General features: G+C 51.6%; 1 protein-coding gene across 1 annotated transcript in view; it reads left to right on the top strand.

Moving 5' to 3' along the window:
- AACS (acetoacetyl-CoA synthetase) overlaps positions 1-23,519 on the top strand; it is a 59,417-nt gene that overhangs the window by 14,648 nt on the left and 21,250 nt on the right. The window contains exons 4-9 of the mRNA XM_021072487.1: positions 826-939; positions 5,332-5,429; positions 12,244-12,358; positions 12,556-12,637; positions 16,481-16,628; positions 22,490-22,570. Of these exons, the coding sequence (XP_020928146.1) occupies positions 826-939; positions 5,332-5,429; positions 12,244-12,358; positions 12,556-12,637; positions 16,481-16,628; positions 22,490-22,570 (638 nt within the window). The remainder of the gene's footprint in view (positions 1-825; positions 940-5,331; positions 5,430-12,243; positions 12,359-12,555; positions 12,638-16,480; positions 16,629-22,489; positions 22,571-23,519) is intronic.

Raw genomic sequence — 23,519 nt, 5'->3', positions numbered from 1 at the left:
CAGCTCCGATTAGACCCTTAGCCTGGGAACCTCCATATGTTGCAGGTGCGGCCCTAGAAAGACCAAAAAATAAAAATAAAATAATATGTCTTAGAGGCACCCTTTCCCTCTCCTTTTTTTTTTTTTTTTTTTTTTCCTTTCTGTGTAGTCGGATAAACCTGCATTGTGTTTTGCATTCTTTGCAGCTGCATAACATCTTCTGGGAATGTATTTCTAAGCTATATCTGAAAAAGTGTTTTTGTCCATATCTGTGACTCAGAATGTCTTATTTTTTGTTTTTTAGGGCCACACCTGCAGCATATGGAAGTTCCCAGGCTAGGGGTCTAATTGGAGCTACAGCTGCTAGCCTACACCACAGCCACAGCAACACTGGATCTGAGCCGTGTCTGCAACCTACACCACAGCTCACGGCAATGCCAGGTCCTTAACCCACTGAGAGAGGCCAGGGATCCAACCCAAATCCTCACGGTTCCTAGTCAGATTCGTTTCTGCTGCGCCACAATGGGAGCTCCTATTTTATTTTTATGGTTATTATTATTATTATTTTTTGCCTTTTTGGGGCTGCACCGCAGCATATGGACGTTCCAAGGCTAGGGGTCAATTCAGAGCTGCAGTTGCCAGACTATGTCAGAGCCACAGCAACACAGGATCTGGCCACTTCTGTGACCTACACCACAGCTCATTGTCAACGCTGGATCCTTTACCCACTGAGCGAGGCCAGGGATGGAACCCGAATCCTCATGGATACCAGTCAGATTCGTTTCTGCTGAGCCACAACGGGAACTCCCGAACATCTTTTTAGGATGGTCCTTTTTCTCTTCCCAGGGGAAGGCAAGGAAGAAATCTTGAAGGTGACCTTTGAAGAGTTGCGGCAACAGGTGGCTTTGTTTGCAGCAGCAATGAGGAAAATGGGTGTGAAGAAAGGCGACCGGGTCGTTGGTGGGTTATTTCTGGGCTTGTCATGGTGCGGTGGGGGGCGGGGGGGATCCTACGGCCGACTGAGGGAATGGTTTGGAAGGAATGAGGTGGAGTCATGTCAGATTATACATGGACTCGTGTGTACATGTGCAGCAAAAAACAGACCAAGAAGGAAGATCATTGAAAGTGACTGGCTGGAGGGAGCTGGACAATGAGAGTCCCTGGCACATTGGGGTTTTTTTTGGCCATGCCCAAGGCATGCAGAAGTTCCTGGGCCTGGGATCAAACCTAAGCCACAGCAGTGACAGTGCTGGATCCTTAACTCCTAGGCCACCAGGGAACTCCCTCTTTAAAACAATGTTTTTTAAATTTTTAAAAAAATCATAGAGTTGTTTGAAGAATTGGTGCCATGACATAGCACTAGTACCACTGGGCCCGGATTTCCCGGTGCCTGGCCTGTGGCTCTTGGGCTGGTTATGTGGAGTCTTTCCCGGGCAGAGAAGCTATGTGTGCTTTCTTGGCCCCACCCATACACTGGCGCCCAGAGTGGGGCTGGTGATGAGGTCAGTGTTGAGACGGATTCCAGTCCAAGCCTGGCTGGGGTTCTGTGTGTTTTCTGCTGTGGTGTTGGGGTCAGGATTTAAATCGTTCTTTCCAGGATTGGAAATCAGATCTTGTTCTTTATTTTTGTCTTTTTAGGATTGCACCCACAGTATATGGAAATTCCCAGGCTAAGTGGTGAATTGGAGCTACAGCTGCTGGCCTACACCGCAGCCACAGCCACAGCAATGCCAGATCCAAGCTGTGTCTGTGACCTACACCACAGCTCATGGCAACGCTAGATCCTTAACTCACTGAGCTGAGGCCAGGGATCAAACCCACGTCCTCATGGATCCTAGTCGGATTCGTTTCTGCTGAGCCACAGCGGGAACGCCAAGATCTTGCTCTTAAACCAAAGAGAAGGGCTTGCCTGTCTTCTCTCCACCTGCCCTCACTCATGGCACCAACTGCAGTGGCCCTGATGGTGTCCCTCCCCTGCTCGGAAGCGCACCGGCCCCACTGCCCTCAGGGTGGAGATGAGGACTCGGACTCCGTCAGCAAGCCGTGCACTCTCACTTCCTTCCCCGCCTCCTCGAAACATCCCCCCCGACCCATCCTCAGTCCCAGCTCCTGTCTTCCCCACCAGCCCCTAGCTCTCTCCCCAAACGTCACTCAAGGAAGCCACTTGTCATCCCTAAGCCAGGCCCTCCTGTTAGATCCTCTGTTGGCGTCTCGTCCTCTTTCTACAGAGAATGTGTTGTAGGTAATTATGTTTTGTGATTATTTGATAATCAGTCTCCTCCACTTGGCTCCAAACTCCACTGCTGAACCGTCCTCCCCACCCCCATGGTCATGGGACCAGAGCCACCAGACGGGGCGACAGCAGGAGAAGCCAATGGGCACACTGGCATGGGTGTGCCTTTCTCCGGAGCTTGCTGCAAGTGGGTGCTCGGTGTGTTTACAAAGAGGGTGGCCTTACCCTAGGTCAGCTGCATGAATGGGCCCCACCTCGTGTCTTCTCAGATGACGGAGCTGGCCGGAAGCCACCGCTCACCGGATGTCAGTTGACATGTAACAGAAAGGGACTGATTGTAAGGGACATGCCTCTTTGCTGCCTATTTCAGCCCTCAATGGAATATTCTCCTGCAGATCCAGGACTTCACCCTGCTGTCCTGTGGAAAAATCCATCACCATTCTCTCTGCACCTGCTTTGTTTTCCTTTGGCACCTTACTCCACCCCCCACCCCCACCCCCGAAGTCATAGGATTTTTTTGTTTTGTTTTGTTTTTGTTTTTTAGGGCCACCCTTGCAGCATATAGAAGTTCCCAGGCTAGGGGTCAAATCAGAGATACAGCTGCCAGCCTACTCCACAGCCACTGCAATGTAGGATCTGAGCCACGTCTGTGACCTGCACCACAGCTCATGGCAATGCCAGGTCCTTAACCCACTGAACGAGGCCAGGAATTGAACTTGAGTTTTCATAGATACTAATCGAGTTCTTAACCCACTGAGCTACAAAGGAACTCCCATAGGATTATATCTGTGTGTGTGTGTGTGTGTGTGTGTGCGCTTGCATGCACGTCTGTCCTCCAGTAGTAGAGGATGGGGCTTTGTCTCCTATTTGCTGCTGCATCTCAGTCCGAGGGTGCCTGGTGCATAGAAGGCATATAACGATTGTTTATTGGATGAACGCATGTGTGCTGGGTCAGAGCAGACATTTTTGTGGTTGAAACCTCAGTTCTTCTCCATCCATTTTAACCTGTCTAGAAAAGGGAGTCAAGGGATTCAGAAGGCTCTTCTAATCTCCAATGTTTTTCTTCCCTTCAGTTTTCATTTTTTTTTCTATTTAGGGCCACACCATGGCTTATGGAAGTTCCCAGGCTAGGGGTTGAATCAGAGCTGCACCTGCCAGCCTACACCATAGCCACAGCAACGCGGGACCAAAGCTGCATCTGTAACCTACACCACAGCTCATGGCAATGCTGGGTCCTTAACCTACTGAGCAAGGCCAGGGATCGAATCCCATCCTCATGGATACTAGCTGGGTTTGTTACGCACTGAGCCACAATGGGAACTCCCCAACTTTCATTTTTAAAAATCTCCCTTGGAGACAAGTGTTTCTGCGAAGGAAAAACAGAGAACAGGATGTCTTGGGGCTCCCCCTTGGCTGTGCTTTCTTGGGGGACACCTGCTCTTGTGCCCTAGACCCCTGCTGCTTGGTGACATGTCCTTCCCGCGTGTCACAGCTTTGGTACTGATTTGGCTTGATCATAGTCACTAGATATGGGGACAGTATGTCCCAGAAGAGAGCTCTAGGAACTGAGTGTGGAGGGGGAGTCAACAGGGAGATGCTGGGAGGGCTTCAATGATGCAGAGCTGCTCTCTGCTGTGAAGTGGGCATCATCTGGCTGGGTGTCAGGACCCCCAGCCAGCTGGATCATGCAGCCTCCCTGGGGTGAGGGGGCACCATTGAGATGCCTCAGTTTACACCCGCAGCCAAGTCTCTTTTGGGCAGCCAGCGTCTGTCAGCGGGTCTGCCCTGTGCTGGGCGGAGCCAGGGGGCCAAGGGAGCAACGCAGGACCCCCACTCCTTAGGACACTGTGGCCTGGTAGAGGGATGCAGTGAACCCAAAGAAAAGGACGCGCCCTCCACTGTGGTCAAGTAGGTGGTTCAGAGCCATGGGAGGAGGAACAGGGAGAGCTGTCCAGGGTGCTAACCAGATGGCTTTTGAGGAACCTTGCTCCTCAGTGCACACTTTCCCTCTGGAACATGTACGGCGATCAGTTAATTAATCACAATCTCTTTGGGCATAAAGCTTCTCTGCCTTTGTTATTGTGAAAGCCCAGCCTCCTACTAGACAGAGGGCCAGAGCCCCTTACAGGCTTGTATCTGTCTCTCCAGCTTCATTGCCCTACTTCTCTCTTTCCTTCCATCTGTCCAGACATCCCCTTACCAGCCAGCCAGCCAGCCAACATCTGCGGGTCTTGTTATGCAGGGCGTGGCAAAAGGCATATGATAAAGTGAGAGAAAGAGTACCTGCTCACAAGAGAACAATGTGTTAAATTGCCAATTATGATGATAATACACAAGTGGTTATTATGGAACATCTGGTGAGGGAGGAATGCAGTGTGCTTTGGGGTGACTGGCCAGGGGCCCTGAGTTCATGGGGTGGCCTGAGGACGTTTCATTTGCATCAAGGGCTGAGGGATATGTGTGCACTGAATAAGGAAGGCTGGTGTAGGTGGGAGGTTGTTCAGGCAGCCCAGGCAGCTTGTGCAAAGGCTCTGAGGCAGGAGGAGCTTTGGACAACTGAAGAACTGAAGGAAGGCTTCTGTGGGAGACAGCCGGGGGAGACGAGGCCGGATCATGCAAGGCTCATTGATGGGAGGGCGTTGGAGGGGGTGCCAGAGGAAGCTGTCAGGGTGGCTGAGGTGATTGGGCCATCTGAACAAGAGGTATCCAGGCAGGTGGGCTGCACCTGGCTGTGCTCTGTGAGTGCTTCACTGCCAGCCCCTGCCCCCAATCCCGCCCTGGCTCTCGGAGGTGCTTTTGTCTTTTTGTCTTTTTTAGGGCCGCACCCGTGGTACATGGAGGTTCCCAGGCTAGGGGCTGAATTGGAGCTGTAGCTGCCAGCCTACACCACAGCCACAGCAATGCCAGATCGGAGCTGTGTCTTCGACCTACGCAACAGTTCACGGCCACGCCGGATCCTTAACCCACTGAACGAGGCCAGGGATTGAACCCGCAACCTCATGGTTCCTAGTCAGATTCCTTTCCGCTGCACCACAGTGAGAACTCCTCGGAGGTGCTTTTGAAAGCCCTCTGCCTCCACACACCCTGAACTGAGCTTTCTCCCTGTGTTCCCTTCATAGGCTATTTACCCAACAGCGTGCACGCCGTGGAGGCCATGCTGGCGGCTGCAAGCATTGGTGCCATCTGGAGTTCCACGTCACCAGACTTCGGTGTGAATGTGAGTCAGGGTCCCTGCAGGTGCCCTGGATATGTGGCTACCACGGGGTGAGCATTCCATGTGATTCCCCTGACGTTTTGGGTGGGGTGTGGGCAGCTGCGAGGCAGGATGGGCAAGGCTAAGAGGCAAGGCATCTCAGTGGCCTCCCCAGTCACAGACTCAGAGAAGTTGCCAGAGGAGCTGAGCCTCAAGTCTACACATAAAACAATTCTTCCTTTCCAATATCCCTCATGCCCAACTGTGTATATTGGCTGCATTAGTGCATGTTATATGTGACAGGCAGTGTTGAGGACATGCAGCAGATGCTGCCCGGTTGCCTCTCCTGTGACTTTATGACCACTTGAGATTTCTGAATGTTTATCCTCTGCTGACAGTTTTCCAGATTTGCTCGTGGAAGCTCCCCTGTGCCCCCCCTGTGTCCATCAATGCCATTTCTTTATTATTTTTTTTTCTTTTTAGGGCCACACCTGCAGCATATGGAAGTTCCCAGGCTAGGAGTTGAATCAGAGCTGCAGCTGCCAGCCTACACCACAGCAACATGGCATCTGAGCCCCGTCTGCGACCTATACCGCAGCCTGCGGCAATTCTGGATCCTTAACCCACTGATCCACGATTGGAATTCCCATCACTGCCATTTCTGATCTCTTACTTTGGGTTTGAGCTTTTCACTCTGTGCGGGAGGGGGCAGGCCTCTTTATTCCCGTAAACCTGGAAAGCACCAGGGATTGGCTGGGCCAGCTGCTGGAGTGGCCCAGGCCGGGGCAGAAAGTGGGCTTATCCTCCACCCACCCCCACTCCTGCTCCCTGGGGAGAAGGAAGAAGCCACATAGCAGGACTTGGGACCTCTTCTCTCCAACCAGGGACCTGGTTTGATTGCAGAGCCTGGGGGATAAGGGCCCCTCAGGAGCCATGAGGACAGATGCTGTCACAGTCCACATCCCTGATTGCCCTTCCCCTGCTCTGGGTGTGGGCCCTGCACTGGGCACTGGTCAATACAGCCCCAGGTTAAGGGCTGGCCTGGCTTGGCTGGTCGTGCATCCCTGGGTGAGTTATTTGTCCTCACGTGTAGAACAGGGGCAGTGGGAGGAGTCTTGTGAAGCGAGTGTAGACCGTGTGGACCCATGGTGGCATGGAGGATGGATGCTTGTGGCCTCAGATATGATGATTGCACTTTCCCAGCTCCACGCTCTGCGGCCCATGCACCTTGTCCGCAGGCCAGACTATTCGGGTAGGAGCTTGAACTCGGGCTTGCTGCTTACTGAAAGCTCTCAGGGTCTGTGTCATTTATCCCCCCCCCCCACTGTGTGAAGGAGGGGCAGGCAGATGTGCTTCTGTGACAGAGCTCTGAGCAGTGAAGCAATTGGCTGAGGCTGGTCTGTGCCCCCGAGGGGTGAGGACCCAGCTCTGCTCGGCTTAGGGAGGGGGTCACCTCAGACCTCACCGCTGGTGGCCTTGGTCACACCTCCTGGGGCTTGGCTGGGCCTCTCCCAGGACCACCCAGGTGTCTGGACTAACCTGAGACTCGAGTTCCAGGGGGCTCTCTTAGTCCCCAAGGCCCTCCATGAGCTGCTTGGGGCCAGGCCGTCCTTGTGGGGGTCTTGGAGGATTAGAACTGGGTCCCTGGGCACTGCTGTCCTTGGATCCCTCAGCAGGCCTTGAGCTGGGTTGCACGGAAGTGGTGAAAGGGCCTCAAGGTTCATTCCAGCATGTGGCATGGAGCTCCTGCCCAGATTTGAATCTGATTGTGTTGCCTTCTGGCCTGGCATCCTCAAGGCACACTGTAGGGGGAGCTTGTGGAGACTGCAGCATTGACACTCCTAGGGTTGGGACAGGACTTTTAACCCTGCCCCTGGTCAGTAAATGTTGGCTGTTACTAATGAGTAGGGAGATGGGTGGTTTATTTATTTTTTTCTTTTTTTGGCTGCCTCATGGCACATGGAGTTCCCAGGCCAGGGATCAGATCCAAGCCACAGTCGCTAACCTAAGCCACAGCTGCGGCAATGCCAGATCCTAAACCCACTGGGCTGGGCTGGGCTGAGGATTGAACCTGCGTCCCAGTGCTCCCAAGATACTGCTGATCCTGTTGTGCCACAGTAGGAATCCGGGTGGTTTTGAGTGAACGGGACTTTTAAACAGTTGTGAAACTACTGGGTGAGCAGTGTGTAGCCTTGGGGCCAGAACAAAGCTCCTGCCTGAGGACTGCACAGAGAGTACAACTCCCGGCTTGGCCTCCGGCTGGGGATCTAAGCCACCAGGTTTGGGGTGGGAAGGGTCAGGGAACAGGCAGGGGCCCAGCCGCTTCCCACTTGGCTGTAGCATCGACAGCTGGTGCTGACCCTGCGCTTGGGCTCATTGTCCTTTGCAAAATGTCATCACTGGAGCCTGCTCCAGCTGACTCTGGTCCTCAGGTCCTCTCAAGTGGAGGATACAGCCAGTGGATGGCTCTGGAGCAGCATCTGGGCCTCCCTTCCCTGGTGTGAGGTGGTTCAGGTTTTCTGGGATGATAGCTGTTGTTGGGGCTGCTATAGGCACTAGGTGGCAGCATGGCTCTGCTCTGGCCACTATCCTCAGCACATTTGGTTCCTATGCCTTCCTACTAAGATGCTTCCCTCTGCCCTGAGTTCTGGGAAGTGGTCCTCGTCTTTCTGGGGCCCTGGTGCCGAACGGGGTACAGGTGGGCATGTGCGCCATCCTTTGGAGTGAGTGTCATGCAGCTGACAGTTAACATGTTAGTCTGGTGACCTCACACCCTCCAGCTGCCTGCACCACCTGTTGGCTCCGAGGGTAAGCCCTGCGTGTTTGAAACTCTCACTCAGGTGGCCACAGGTACCTGTGTGCTGAATAAGAGCCTGGGACAGAACAGTGATGCCAGAGCACGAGATGTCTCCTCTGTTAGCCTATGGGCAGCATCTAGAGTTAATGATGAGACAGGGCCTGGGGCTGGACTGAGGAGCCATGGGCCCAGGATGGCCCACTTCAGTGGTTTGCAAACCTCTGCTTAAAAAAGAGGTCCCGGAGTTCCCGTCGTGGCGCAGTGGTTAACGAATCCGACTAGGAACCATGAGGTTTCGGGTTCGGTCCCTGCCCTTGCTCAGTGGGTTAACAATCCGGCGTTGCCATGAGCTGTGGTGTAGGTTGCAGACACAGCTCGGATCCCACGTTGCTGTGGCTCTGGCACAGGCTGGTGGATACAGCTCCGATTAGACCCCTAGCCTGGGAACCTCCATATGCCGCGGAAGCGGCCCAAAGAAATAGAAAAAAGACAAAAAAAAAAAAAAAAAAAAGAGGTCCCTAGGAGTTCCCTGGTGGCTCAGTGGGTTAAGTATCCACCATTGTCACTGCTATCGCGCGGGTTTGATCCTTGGCCTGGGAACAACAAAAAAAGTGGACCCTACTTTTAATTTCCGGCATCACCATTTTAGACTTCAGATGGACCCCCTTTTCAGTAAAGGGTACTTTTCTGAAATCTGTAATGTAATGTGAATGTCTTTCCTACTTTGAATCATGTTTCTTATTGCAAATCACTGACCATCCCTATTATCAAGGGAAAATCACCCCTCTTGCAAATCCTGATGTTAATTGTTTGGTTCCTTTATGATGGGGTCACATTGCTAGTGACTGAGAAGTAGTTCTAGTCCCGGGGCACACGTGTGGGCCGGGCGCCCTGGCACGTGCATGCGAGATCGTCACCAGGCAGTTCAGAAGCCTGGGGCTGGGTCTTCTTGTACACGTGGCTTTGCCCACCCACAAATGCGGTGGTGACCTCCCCTCCCCTGGCCAGGCTGGTGATGAAAGCACCCTCTCAGTTGCCAGGCCATGTGCCCGTATGTGTGGGCTGTTCCCTGGAGGGATGGGGACACTTCCTCTCTTCTCTCACTGTCTCTTGGCTCTGCGTCTGCCCTGCCCCTCCTCACCACATGCCCCTCTTCTGCTTCTCCCACTTCTCCCACCCTCTCCACTTGGATGTGTCCCCCATTGGGCTCGGGAGCATCGCCAGGTGAGGGTTGTGCTTCATCTTTAGGTCCCCAACCTGCCAGCCTCACTCAGCCTGCCAGGTCCTGTGCGTTTTGACATTTAGTTTTTTCATTGTTTCACTGTTTACCTTTGAGTGGGTGGCCTTTTCAAAGACATTGGGCCTCTGATACCCACACATCTAGGAGCCAGGCCCGCAGCCTATAGTCCTCGCCTCAAGGAGCACTTTCAGGTCTCTGCGTGTGAGCGTGTGCATGTGTGTGTGTGTGTGTGTGTGCAAATCTGTGTGTGTGTGCATGCACATAAATAGGGCAGCTGTTCTTCTCACGCTGGGTGGGCTGTCCACGTGATCCAGTGCTGGCTGTTGGTTTCAGTGCTTGATTGGTTGCTAAGCACCACGTTCTGGCAGCTGTACCATCACAGGTGTGTTCGGTTCCTCGCCACTTGAGAGCAGTTTTCCACTGAGCAGCCCTCTCCTGGACCAGAACAGGCCAACAGTTGTTTTCTGAGGCTCAGGGATCCTGACCCTTGCTTGATCAGCCAGGAAAACCGCCACCTCTCGTGGAATCTCTGAGTCTTTCTAGGGTGCCATGGGCCCAGACCTTGGTTCTAAAACCTGTGTTGTCCTTGAGGTCTGTTCGCTCTCCCTGTGACCGAGGGTCCTCTCTGTGATGTCTGAGCTGCAGGTCACTGCCCGGCTGGTCCTCCCACCTGTGTGGGAACAAGCCAGAAGGGATGCTTGGTGCCATGGAGAAATTTCTGTTGCCTTCCAGGACTCTCCAGTCTGACTCCATCCAGCTCCCCCTACCCCAGGCTTTTCTCGTGGTGCCCTGTGCTCAGAACGGCCTGACCCCTCCCACCTGGCTATTGGGCCTGCTCCCCTTCAGCCTCTGAGCAGAGTGCTCTCTGGGGACTTTCTGAATAAAAGAGACTCTGTCCTGTAATCTTTAGCCCAGAGGGTCTCTAATTTAATTGTGCATCACCCGAGGGGCTTGTGAAAACAGATTGCCAGGCCACATCCTGACTTTCCAGTTGAGTAGGTCTGGGGTCCTGAGTGATGCTGTTGTCGCCACAGGAGCACTCCGAGGGGCCCTGGTCTCACCTGGTCTGGCGCACATGCTTTGCTGACTCCTGTGGAGCTCTGAGAAGTGGCGCCTGGCCCACTCCAGGGCAGTTAATTAGTTACCTAATGAGTTTAGTTAATCATCGTGCTGCAGATGGCTCTGCCATGCAGCCAGGTGGAGACCCTGCCCATCATGTCCTGGCATCACTGATGATACCCTTGGAGTAGCCCCCGGTGTTGACCTTGAGCCTCTGCATTGGCCTGATGTGTGAGGGACCAGGAGCGCCCTCTGGGCAATGCCTTTCCGGGCTTTGTTTTTGTGAATGAAAATTCTCCACCATGTTCTGACCTTGACAGGCCGGGAGGAGAGCTGGAGGGGAGACTATCTGAGAGAGCTTGTACCTGTCACCCTTGGGGTCGAACCAGTGTGTCAAGAGGCAGTTCCAGAAACAAATTCCTTGGCTGCCTGGGCAATGTACCTTCTCTCAAGAAAGGGCTGTTCTTGGTGGGAGGCGATCCCACATGTGGTGTAAACAGACAACTGGGTGTGGTGAACCTGATTTTTTTTTTTGTGTGTGTGTGTGTCTTTTAGGACTGCACCTGCCGTGTATGGAGGTTCCCAGGCTAGGGGTCCAATTGGAGGTACAGCTGCCGGCCTACACCACAGCCACAGCAATGCCAGATCCAAGCCGCGTCTGTGACCTACACCACAGCTCATGGCAACACCGGATCCTTAACCCACTGAGCGAGGCCAGGGATTGACCCCGCAACCTCATGGTTCCTAGTTGGATTTGTTTCTGCTATGCCATGATGGGAACTCCGAGCTTGCGTTTTAAAACGGGGTTTGTTAATGAGTGGACACACATAGGTTTATGCATTTGCTCAACAAAAAGTATCATTTGGAGGATTCAGATACCTCTTTCATCGGAGATTAAAAGAGAACCAAAATATGGGGCTTCTTTGCATATCCAGCTGCCTTTTGGGAAGGTGAGCCTTCTGTCACATGCTCTGTGGGAGCTGAGCAGGAAGGCTCTTTCTGTAAAGTGGGGACTCTTTGTGGGCATGCAAATACTCATCTATTGTTTTCCTATTTGTTAGACTCTGTTTGTCTGTAAGTCCTTCTGGTGTTTCTTTGCTTTTTTTTTTTTTTTTTTTTTTTTTCCTTTTTGGCCGCATTCAAGGCCTGCGGAAGTCCCCTGGGCCAGGGGTTGAACCTGAGCCACTGCAGTGACAACACTGGATCCTTCCTTCTGGTGTTTCTTTGGATTGATGCTTTCCCTGAAGTGATGATCCTGTCTTGGGGGCACATTGGGTTTTCCCTGCTCTTCACTGGCCTCTGGGTGATGGGGTCACAAGGTCATGGCTAGTGCACTGGCAGTGCTGCTTTTTCTTTTCTTTCTTTCCTTTTTTTTTTTTTTTTTTTCTTTTTTGGGCTGTCCCTGCAGCATATGGAAGTTCCCCAGGCTAGGAGTCGAATGGGAGCTGCAGCTGTGGCCTACATCACAGTCACAGCAACGTCAGATCCGAGCCATGTCTGTGACCTCTACTGCAGCTTGTGGCAACACTGGATCCTTAACCCACTGGGCAAGGCCAGGGATTGAACCCGCATCCTTGTGGATACCAGTCTGATTCTTAACCTGCTAAGCCACAACGGGAATTCCACCCCCCCCTTTTTTTAAATGCTGCTTTTTCTTTTCCTGGAGATGCAGCCGTGCTGTCACCTGCATAAGCTTTTTGCCTTTAGGATAAGCGACGAAGACCCTTTTTTTCCCACTCCAGGGTGTTTTGGACCGATTTTCACAGATTCAGCCGAAGCTCATCTTCTCTGTGGAGGCCGTCATGTACAACGGCAAAGAACACGGCCACATGGACAAGCTGCAGCAGGTCGTGAAAGGTGTGTGGGCTGGCGGGGCAGGTCAGGGTACAGGGGTGAGAGCCTGATAGGGCTCCCTCAAGCTCCTGGGAGCTGCGAGCTACAAAAGACTGAGTGATGCCAGCCCTAGATTGTGCTGCGTTTCAGCCCAAAAAAAAGATCGACGACCACATCTGCCTGTCCTGTAAGCTTGTGTTTTCTCCTCCCTGTGCTTGCAGGGCTACCAGACCTGGAAAAAGTGGTGGTGATTCCCTACATCTCCTCCAGAGAGAAGATAGACATTTCGAAGATGCCAAATAGGTAAGCCAGCCACAGGCTGATCACTGGTTCCATGTGGAACCCACTTGAAATCCCACCGGACAGCAGGTCCTGTGGATCTTTTCTATTTTTTTCTTCTCACTTTTCAAGGCCGCACCCACCGCATATGGAGGTTTCCAGGCTAGGAGTCCAAATGGAGCTTCAGCTGCCGGCCTACACCCCAGCCACAGCAACATCAGATCCTATCCTCATCTGCAACCTACACCACAGTTCACAGCAATGCCAGATCCTTAACCCACTGAGCAAGGCTAGGGATCAAATCCGCAACCTCATGCTTCCTAGTTGGATTTGTTTCCAATGCGCCATGATGGTCCTGTGGGTCTTTCCACATGCAGTCAGGGTGTTTTCAGAGGTTTTAGTTAAAATCATCATTCTGCAGTTGGGCACCTGAGGGCCCCAGAGGGATTCCCCCAAGACCACCTGGTGGCTTAGCAGCAGAGCAGAGCCAGTCCCAGGTCACTCTTCCTGTGTGGTGGGCGTGGATGGGGCCAGGCCACACCAGTTCTGCATGGTGACTGATGTGAATCCACACGTGCACACGTGTGCACACATGTGAACACCTCTGTGTGTTTCTGTATAGTGTATATGTGTATACAAATGCATGCATATGTACACACAGGCATACACAGAAAGGTTTATACATACCTAATATGCTTTTTTGTTCTAGAACCTTTTTTTGGTCCCTATTGCTAATGGTCTCTTCCTTTGCTTTTCTGACATTCATAAGCTAATAGATCATATGCCTGGAGCACCTTCATTCTGAAGAGAAAGTAAGAAAAGGGATTATGATCTGGTCAAAGTTGAATTCTTCCCAAAGTTCTTGTTGCTATGTAATTTTCCTCTTTTTTTTTCTTCCTCTTTTTTGGCTGCCCCGTGGCATATGGAGTTCCAGGGATCAGATCTGAGCCACAGTTGTGGAAGCTGTGGCAAAGCAGGATCCTTTAACCCACTGTGCTGGGTGGGGATGTAACCTGTGTCCTGGTGCTGCAGAGATGCCACCCATCCTTGTTGTGCCACAGCAGGAATTCCAGGTTTCATTTTTCTTGAAGTGATCATAGGGGAGAGAGTTCTGAGATCAGTTCATTTAGCCTTGTGTCTGGGCTGCAGGCAGGAGCCTCTGAGCAGCCTGTTAAGGCCCCGTGGGAAGCAGTGGCAGAGGGGGGTCCTGTGCGCGCTGGAGGTAGCGGGTGGAGGCTGTGGAGGGAGTGCAGACGCCTTGCTCTCAGGTCAGACAGTGGTGGATGCCCGGCTGAGGGGTTTTGTGCAGACACCCTCTGGGGCGCTCAGAGGAATAAAGCTCATGTATTGCCCTCAGGGTTTATGCTGGGTTGGAGGTAGGAGGCGGGACACTTCTGCAGGGAGGGTGGCTCGTGACCACTGGGCCCAGGAGACTCAGCCATGCTGGACAATAAGGGGCACAGGAAGTGCCCAGGTGGGGAGAGAAGGGCGTGGTTCCTTCTCTGTGGGGTCTGGGCGAGGTGACACCTGAGGTGGCCTTGAGAGGTGAGCAGGGTTCAGGGACAGTGTGGGAGCCAGGATTCCAGAGGCTGAAGGGAGTGCTGCAAAGCAACTGTTCTATGAAGGCTGTGGCCTCAAGTCATACTGCTGGGGGTCAGATCTCAGCTCTGTGGCCCCATGCCAGCGATCAGCCTCTCTGTACCTTGCTTTCTCCATCTGTCAGTGGAAATGACAGCAGTACCTTCCTGCAGGCTTTGGGGTGCGCAGGAAGTTAGCCCTCCGTGGTGTCTGACACTGTGAGCAGGTGACAGCCTCGGGCTGGAGTGGGCTCTGTCCTCAGGGTCAGGATGTGCAGGTCTTTATAGGCTACCCCGCAGGCTTGGACTTGTCCCCTAGACTGTGGGAACCCTGCTGACCTTGATAAAGTACAACCAGCTGCAAATTTAGCTCCCCTGCTTTTATTGATGGGGCCGCAGGGGACGGAGGAAAACAGGACGGTTAGCTGGCCCCACTGTGTCCCGGCTTTTATTTTTCCGAACATGTTTATTGGTAATTGATATAAAATGAAAGCATCCAGGAGAATTACATTAGCCACTTCATTTAGCTTCAGACGATGGGGAGAGTGTCCCCCTCCCCTAGTCCATCCTGGGAGCCGGGCCCCATCGCAATCCACCTTTTGATTGTTGGATGCCGTAGATAAACTGAAAGCCCATGTGTGGAGGCCTGGAAGGGGGGGCTTTCAGTTTTAGAAAAGCAACAAAAGTAATGGCTATTTGCTGTGATTTGTATACCGATTGAAAGAGAAGGTTTTTCTCTGTGTGAAGCATCGAATAGATTGGGTCTTTTATATAAACTGGATGCATATGGGAGGTGGAGGTTTCAGTGGGACCTCCATTGGCTGGAAAATTCCACAGTGAATAATTTTCCTGATAATCTGGAGAGGAAGGCTTTGCTTTTTACCACTCAGAGTTGAAGATTTTGGGTGCCCTTTTCAAACTGCCACACCTGCCCCAGGAGACATTTTCACCTTCAAGGATACCATCCAGTGCAAGACAGCACACTTCTTCACTTTAGTGTGTGTGCATTTGAATTTTGTATTTAAAAAAATTATTTTGGCTGTGGCTGTGGCATGTGGAAATTCCCAGGCCAGGAATCAAACCTGAGCCACAGCAGTGATGACACTGGATAACCACTAGGCCCCCAGAGAACTCCTAGTTTGTGTTTCAGAGTGACTGTCCTTGGCAGTTTGCTGCAGGTCGAGTTTACCTCATTTCTCCCTCTTCTTTGAAAGAAAGTTCTGTTTGTTGAAATGGTAGTGCTTTTTCCGTCTTTTCTTCTCCCTTCTAAACCAGTGGAGGAACAGGGCCATGGGTTCTGGATCCATGTGTCCACAGCTCTCAAAATACAGAGACCAGAGAGTTCCCTGGTTGTTTAGTGGGTTAAGGATCTGGCATTGTCACTGTCGTGGTTCTGATCATTCCTGTGGCATGGGTTCAACCCCTGGCTGAGAACTTTCATGTCTTGGGCACAGCCAAAAAAAAAAAAAAAAAAAAAAAAAAAGAAACCATCTCATCCAAGGTGGCTTTGTGGCTTCCACTGCCCTGTTTCTGTGCAGAAATTGTTCCCTTCAGAGGTTCTGCATCACCCACAGTGACCTTTTTTTGTCAGCTTTGGGGGTGAGGGGAGGGCAGACCATTTGGGCAATAGCCAATAGCTGGGCTTAGTTTTATTTGTTCCTGGACAAATATTTGTGTCTGTCTATGGTAAACCTCAGGATATAGGAAATGATATTTGCCTAGCAGGTTTTCTGTCATAGAAACTCCAGAGTTGGGACCTTGGCCACAGCTTCTTGCTGTGACCTTCATACATCAGAAGTGGTCACCACTGGCACTTCATCCCCTCCGTTCTCCAGGGGCAAAGGGGAGCATTCAGACCCACTTGGCTCTCGCTTCCCTTGGGGGGATCTGGGGAAATGAGGCGTTTGCAATCAGAAGCAGAGTTTGCATACAAACAGCCAGCGTGTTAATTGTAAGAGATCCTTCCTCCTGCTCCTTTGCCACAATGTTGATTAAAGCACTTAGATTCTCTGGAGAGACAGTCCTTGGCCTCGTCAGCAGTGCTAATAAAGCAACTGGAAATTTTCACTCAATTAGTTTTCCTTCCATTAGCCTGAATCCGTGAGCCTCGACTTTCCCCTCCCCTGTGGAAAGCTCCCAGACAAGTCTGGTCCCCAGAATCCAGACCGTTGTCCAGGCAGACGTGGAGGAGAGCAAAGGAGGGGGGACTCAGCCGCCCCCCCCACCCGGGCCACCCCTCTTGGTGTTCTGGAATCTTCACTCTTTGTCTCTCATGCATTTTTGCCCACAGTGTGTTCCTGGAGGATTTCCTGGCCACTGGGAAAGGCGAGCAAGCGCCCCAACTTGAGTTCGAGCAGCTGCCGTTCAGCCACCCGCTCTTCATCATGTTTTCGTCTGGCACGACGGGGGCGCCCAAGTGCATGGTGCATTCTGCTGGGGTAGGTCTGTGACCACCTGCTCCCCAATCCCTGGACCACCCAGCATGTGGCACTGCTTTTCACTAGGGGCGCCCATCCTGCAGAAATCCTGTCTTGAGCCAGGCGATCAGGGGCTGAGTTGGGCCTGGGCCAGGTGGGCCAGTGACAATCACACTGCAGGTCACGACCCCTTAGGGGGTCGTGCGCCCAGGGATGGGCCCTACCTGCATTTTATTTTATTTTTATTTATTTATTTTTTTGATTTTCAGGGCCGCACCCGTGGCATATGGAGGTTCCCAGGCTATGGGTGTAATCGTAGCTATAGCCTCTGGCCTACACCACAGCCACAGCAAGGCGGGATCTGAGCTGCGTCTGCAACCTACACCACAGCTCATGGCAACGCCCGCTCCTTAACTCCCTGAGCAAGGCCATGGATCAAACCTGCCACCTCATGGTTCCTAGTCAGATTCGTTTCTGCTGCGCCACAATGGGAACTCCCTTACCTGCATTTTAAACAGAAGGAAACAGGATAGATGTGACTAGACAATATTAGCACATCGGAGTTCTGGTCATGGCTCAGTGGTTAATGGATCCAACTAGGATCCATGAGGTTTTGGGTTCCATCCCTGGCCTTGCTAAGTGGGTTAAGGATCCAGTGATGCCGTGAGCTGTGATGTAAGTCAAAGACGTGGCTCAGATCTGGCGTTGCTCTGGCTGTGATGTAGGCCGGCAGCTACAGCTCTGATTAGACTCCTAGCCTGGGAACCTCTATATGCCGTGGTGCGGCCCCAGAAAAGACAAAAAAAAAAAAAGAAAAAAGAAAATATCAGTGCATCAAGGGTGGTAAGAGGTATTTTGCGATTTTTGTGAAACCGTCATCTCAGTGAGGGTATGGGAGGTGCAGGAGTTTCAAGTCAGAAGTTTCAAGTTGTCATGACTGTGAGTTTTGGTCCTAAGAGTTTGAAAGCCCCTGGGTTATATTATAAAGTGCAGTTAACTGAAGGACTTATCACGTGTGTCAGCGCAGGCTGCCGTAGCAAAACAGCACAGACTGGGGCTTGAACGACAGATTTACATCCCCAGGTTCTGAAGCCTGCACGTCCAAGGTCGGGTGTGGGTGGGGCTGCTTCCTTCTCAGCTCTCCCTTGGCCAGCCCCCTGCTCACTGAGCCTGCAGCTTTGCCCTCACGTGGCCTCTTCTGTGCACACGCAACCCTCTATATTTTCTCTATATAAGGTGTCTGTCACATTGGAGGAGGGCCCACCCTAATGGCCTCATTTGAATTTCATCCCCTCCTGGAGGCCCCGTCTCCAAGCACAGTTACGTTCTGAGGAGCCAGCTATTAGGGATTCTCAGCTTGGGGGGGCAACACTGTTCAGCCCACAACAGGTGCTTTTCATTTTTCTATTTATTTCATCAAAATTTATTTCACCATTTTCTATTTATTTCACCATTATTGAAGCACCTGATGGGAGCTCCTGTCATGGTGCAGTAGAAGTGAACCTGACTAGGAACCACAAAGTTGCGGGTTCGATCCCTGACCTCACTCAGTGGGTTAAGGATCTGGCGTTGCTGTGAGATGCGGTGTAGGTCACAGCCACGGCTCAGATCCAGTGTTGCTGTGGCTGTGGCGTAGGCCGGCATCTACAGCTCCGATTAGATCCCTAGCCTGAAAACTTCCACATGCCACAGGTACGGCCCTAAAGAAAAAAAATAAAACATGAAATAACTAAGTGTTACATGTTACACATATAGATCAGCTACTTTAACTTTTTTTTTTTTTTTTTTTTTTTTTTTTTTAGGGCCACACATGAGGCATATGGAAGTTTCCAGGCTAAGGGTCGAATCGGAGTTGTAGCCTACAGCTGCGGCCTATACCACAGCCACAGCAATTCGGGATCCAAGTCTCATCTGCAACCTAAGCCACAGCTCACAGCAACACCAGATCCTTAACCCACCAAGTGAGACCAGGGATTGAACCCGTATCCTCATGGGTACTAGTTGGGTTCAATACCACTGAGCCACGATGGGAACTCTCAGTTCCTTTTTTGGGCTGCACCTGCAGCATACAAAAATTCCCAGGCTAGGGACTGAACCTGACCCACAGCAGTGACACCTCCAGATTCTTAACTACTAGGCCATCAGGGAACTCCTCTCAGTTAGATCTTGTCATAGCCTTTTCTCCCCACTGCTGAGGAGAAGGGGATTATCCGAGTGGAGAAACCTCAGTTCTCAAATTTTTGCTTATGTTCCTTGTAGCTATTACTTGGTAAGATGTCAATATTTGGAAATGAAATATAAGATTTCTCTTATTCTCGCTCCTTTAGCTTTTGCAGATGTTCTCTGCACCTAGAAGCTGTTGGAATCCCTTCTGTAGAAAAGAAACATTGACATTTGAATCACTGTAATGCCTTGTTCAGCTCTTTACACAGTGTTCTCATCAGAATATGGAAAGGTGTTAACACAGCTTCACTGTTACCTGTATTTGGACCCATGGAAGGTCTGGTGGCAGGTTATGAATCATAACACACGAGCCTGTTCATTCACAGCAGGTGACTTCTCAGGAACCACGAGGCTGGAAAGAGGGGACTTCATGGCTCATAGGCTTAATTTCTGGAAGCAACACTGGCCAGGCCCAGTGGCCCTTGGTAGGAGTGAGTGCTTGTTGCCCATACCATCCTATATTATCAAATCAGGTCAGGACTGTTCAGAATCTAAGGTGTGGCTGCTGGCTGCGTGTTTTCCCTGCAGAAGGGAGCTGGGGTCCGCCTGGTCAGAGGCCAGGTAACGAGCCACAGAGGTGAGCATTTTTAGAAACCTTGCAGATGAGGTCAGTGTGTGTATGGCAAAACAACCAACATCTTAGGTAAAACCGAAATGCCCAATTGTATTTCTATTTTTGGTGCTTTTTGCCTAATGAATGTCACTTTTTTAGGAGCGGATCATAAAAATGTATTAGATATAGTTTGCTCATAAAATCATCATGCCTGGTATATTTAGAATATGAAAAAGGAAAAAGGATATTAATTCTGACTTCACTGGGTGCTTGTATCTACAGAGAAGTGACTAAGCATCTCGCCTGTCTCAAGAGTTATCTTGAGAGGAAATTTGAAAGCAGAAAGGTCAAAGGCCACAGTCAAGGGACTGTCTCCTGGGAGGGAGGGGTGTGATCCTGGTTTGCTGGTTTGTGTTTTCTAAGTCCATGAAAGAGCCCGGAAAACACCTTTCCTCTTCCTTCTTTCTTCTTTCCTTCCTTTTATTTATTTTGGCCGCAGTGTGCAGTGGCTTGATGTGGGATCTCAATTCCTAGACGAGGGATGGAAACCAGGCTGCAGCCGGGGCTGCAGTGGTAAAAGCACCGAATCCTAACCACTAAACCACCAGGGAACTCTCTCTTCCTTCTTTTATTTTTTATTTTTTTATTTTTATTTTTTTTGCTATTTCTTGGGCCGCTCCCGCGGCATATGGAGGTTCCCAGGCTAGGGGTCGAATCGGAGCTGTAGCCACTGGCCTACACCAGAGCCACAGCAACGCGGGATCTGAGCCGCGTCTGCAACCTACACCACAGCTCACAGCAACGCTGGATCGTTCGTTAACCCACTGAGCAAGGGCAGGGATCGAACCCGCAACCTCATGGTTCCTAGTCGGATTCATTAACCACTGCGCCACGACGGGAACTCCTCTCTTCGTTCTTTTAAACTACTCTTCTTGCTTGAGATCTAGGAAACCATGCTGCTTGTACTCCCTGACCCTCAGGGAGAATGTTCAGACTTGCCATAAATGTCTAAAAATGAAGGGAGGGACTTTTGGTGTGAATTGTGAAGGTTCACCCAGAGAGAAACAAAGGACAGTTTTGTATCATTGAGAGAGTGAGGTTACCGAGCTTTTTAGGGCTGTACTCGAGGGACGTGGAGGTTCCCAGGCTAGGGGTTGAATTGGAGCTACAGCTGCCAGCCTACACCACAGCCACAGCCGCAGCCACAGCCAGATCTGAGCCACGTCTGTGACCTACACCACAGCTCACGGCAACGCCGGATCCTCAACCCACTGAGCGAGGCCAGGGATCGAACCCGAAACCTCATGGTTCCGAGTTGGATTCGTTTCTGCTGTACCACAACAGGAACTCTATGTGTGACCTTTTTCTTCTCTTTCTTTTCAGGGCTGCACCTGTGGCATATGGAAGTTCCCAGGTTAGGGGTTGAATTGGAGCTGCAGCTGCCAGCCTACACCATAGTCACAGCAATGCCAGATCTGTGCCACGTCTTTGACCTACACCACAGCTCACTGCAACACCAGATCCTTAACCCACTGAGCAGGGCCATGGATCAAACCTGCATCCTCATGGTTACTAGTTGGGTTCGTAACCCGCTGAGCCACAGTAGGAACTCCCCTGTTGAGCATTTTAAAGGGATCCTCCCATTGGCTTTTTAAAAATTGTTTCTCATGGGTACATGAGAGTTATCAAAGCTGGTTTTAATACATGGAGCCTGCCTTCAGCCCCAGTAGTTCCTAAACAACCAGGGCCACTGTTGCCATCAGCCAGTGGCTCCTGTCTGTGGCTGGACTGGTTGCAGTGGTCTGGCCTTTTCAAGGGGCCTCTGAGGGGCAGCGCCCCTGTCTGGCCCCAAGATCTTGTGTGAGACCTATTGTAAGGATGGCAAAACTGAGGCCAAGAGGTTAAATGGCTAATTCAGGGGCTCCTTGCTCTGTCTTTGCATTGTGCTTGAGGACGAGAGGCTTCCTGTCCCTCCTGCACCACTGACAGACACAGATTTGTTTGGAACGAGTGGGGTCTGGAATATTCCTCAGTGGAATATTCTAGAGCTCTCATAAAAATGGGGAAGGAGTTCCCGTCATGGCGCAGCGAAAATGAATCCGACTAGGAACCATGAGGTTGTGGGTTCGATCCCTGGCCTCGCTCAGTGGGTTAAGGATCCGGTGTTTCTGTGAGCCGTGGTGTAGGTTGCAGGCACAGATCGGATACTGCATTGCTGTGGCTGTGGCATAGGCCGGCGGCAGCAGCTCCGATTAGACCCCTAGCCTGGGGACCTCCATATGCTGTGGGTACAGCCCTTAAAAGAAAAAAAGAAAAAAAAAGAAAAATGGGGAAGCCTTGTGCTGATAAAGAGCCCTAAGTTACATTAAATGGAGAAAGCAAAGTGCAGGACAATGTCCAAATTAAAAGCCAGTACAAATAAGTATATGCTAATAGATGAGAAGTATTCCTGGAAACATACATGAGAAACTTACATAGTTGCTGGTTGCAGGAGGGAAGGGGGCCTTGTTCTGATTAGACTTTTAGACCAAGCAAATTATTAAACATTAAAATAAAAAAAAAATAGATCATGCGTGGGCATCGGGAGAGAGGAGTCTGATTGGGCATTTGAGCTGAAAGCTGGGTCTTGAGCTGCCCCTTGGCCAAGGAGTCCCTGAGCTCCGATCGAAGCTCACGGGAGCTCAGTAGTGGCTGTGTATTCTGGGGACAGTCTTGCTTGGCCCTCCTTCCTTCACCATCTGCCGTGAGGGGAGCAAGGCTGGCCAGTAGCGCTCTGGCCTGGAGGGGCGGGTATCTGCAGCCAGCCTGCATCCTTTTGACCTGATCTTTGACTGTGACTCTCCAGTCTGCCTGAGGTTGGTGGGTCCCCTGTGCTCCTGATCACCAGGTGCCCAGAACTTGCAGTCCAGTAGCAGTGGGTCAGAGTTTCCTCTTGTGTCCTCGCGAATCTAGGGGGTCAAATGTCGAGGGTGCTCAGAAGTCTGCTTCCTCCAGGGAAGAAAGCAGAGATGGACCCCTCCTGCCTGTGGGTCAAGTGTGCTGCATGTGCCTCTGTGCCCTCGGAGGAAGCAGCCCAGTTCCCACTGTGTCCCCCACTTCTCCCCAGGGGACCCTCATCCAGCACCTGAAGGAACACATTCTTCACGGCAACATGACCAGCAGTGACATCATCTTCTATTACACCACGGTGAGTGTGCGTCTGTGCTGAGGAGGTGCCCTTCCTGCCCTCTGCCCCTCCCAGGACGGGCTTTGCTTCATTCAGGTAGAGAGGCTTTCATCTTTTTTTTTCCTTTTTCCTTCCTCCCTCCCTCCCTTCCTTCCTTTTGCTTCCTTTCCTTCCTTTCTTTCTTTTTGTCTGTGTCTTCGCAAGTGGAAGTTCCTGGGAGAGAAATTGAACCTGCACCACAGCAGCAATCTGAGCCACTGCCAGATCCTTAACCCACTGCGCCACCAGGCAACTCCTCTCTTTATTTTTCTTTTTGCCTCTCCTCCAAGGCACGTGTCAGTAGCCAGAAGCACAGCCTGATCCACAGGCCATATGCACCCGGCCCCAGGCTGCGTGTGTTAGCAGCCTCTGCTGCAGGGTTCTTTGTTCTCGCTCTTTCTCCCTCCAGCCTGCTGCCTTCTTGAATTAAATTAAGGGCACCATGGTCGCTCCTTAACTTGGCCGGACCCCCTGCGTTGAACCCCGGTTGCTTCCAGGACCTAGTGCCCTGGGGAATTCTAGAGAAACCAAGGAGACGGACTGTCCATTTAGTCTCTGTAGCCTGTAGAGATGGGAATGAGAGCCACACGCCCCGCATCTGCAGCTCAACCTGGGGGGACGGGAACTTCTCAGAAATGCCATGAGGGTTGTCCGTTCTTAGTGCAACGGAAAAGGGACTCTGTTGGAAGAGCGTTGGGTGGCATGGGAGGCAGAGTAACGCCGCTAAAGATGCCTGTGTCCTTGTTACCAGAACTTGTGAATGTGACCTGGGTAGCACACGGGGCTCTGCAGTTGTGATTCAGTTAAGGACCTTGAGATGAGGAGACTGTCCTGCATTGTCCAGATGGCCCAGTGTGACCACAAGGGTCCTTCTGAGAGGGAGACAGGAGGGTTGGGTCAGAGAAGGAGATGTGACAGCAGAAGCAGAAGT

The sequence above is a fragment of the Sus scrofa genome, chromosome 14 (assembly GCF_000003025.6).
Source record: "Sus scrofa isolate TJ Tabasco breed Duroc chromosome 14, Sscrofa11.1, whole genome shotgun sequence".
Taxonomy (NCBI): domain Eukaryota; kingdom Metazoa; phylum Chordata; class Mammalia; order Artiodactyla; family Suidae; genus Sus; species Sus scrofa.
This window is presented reverse-complemented; position numbering and strand designations above follow the sequence as displayed.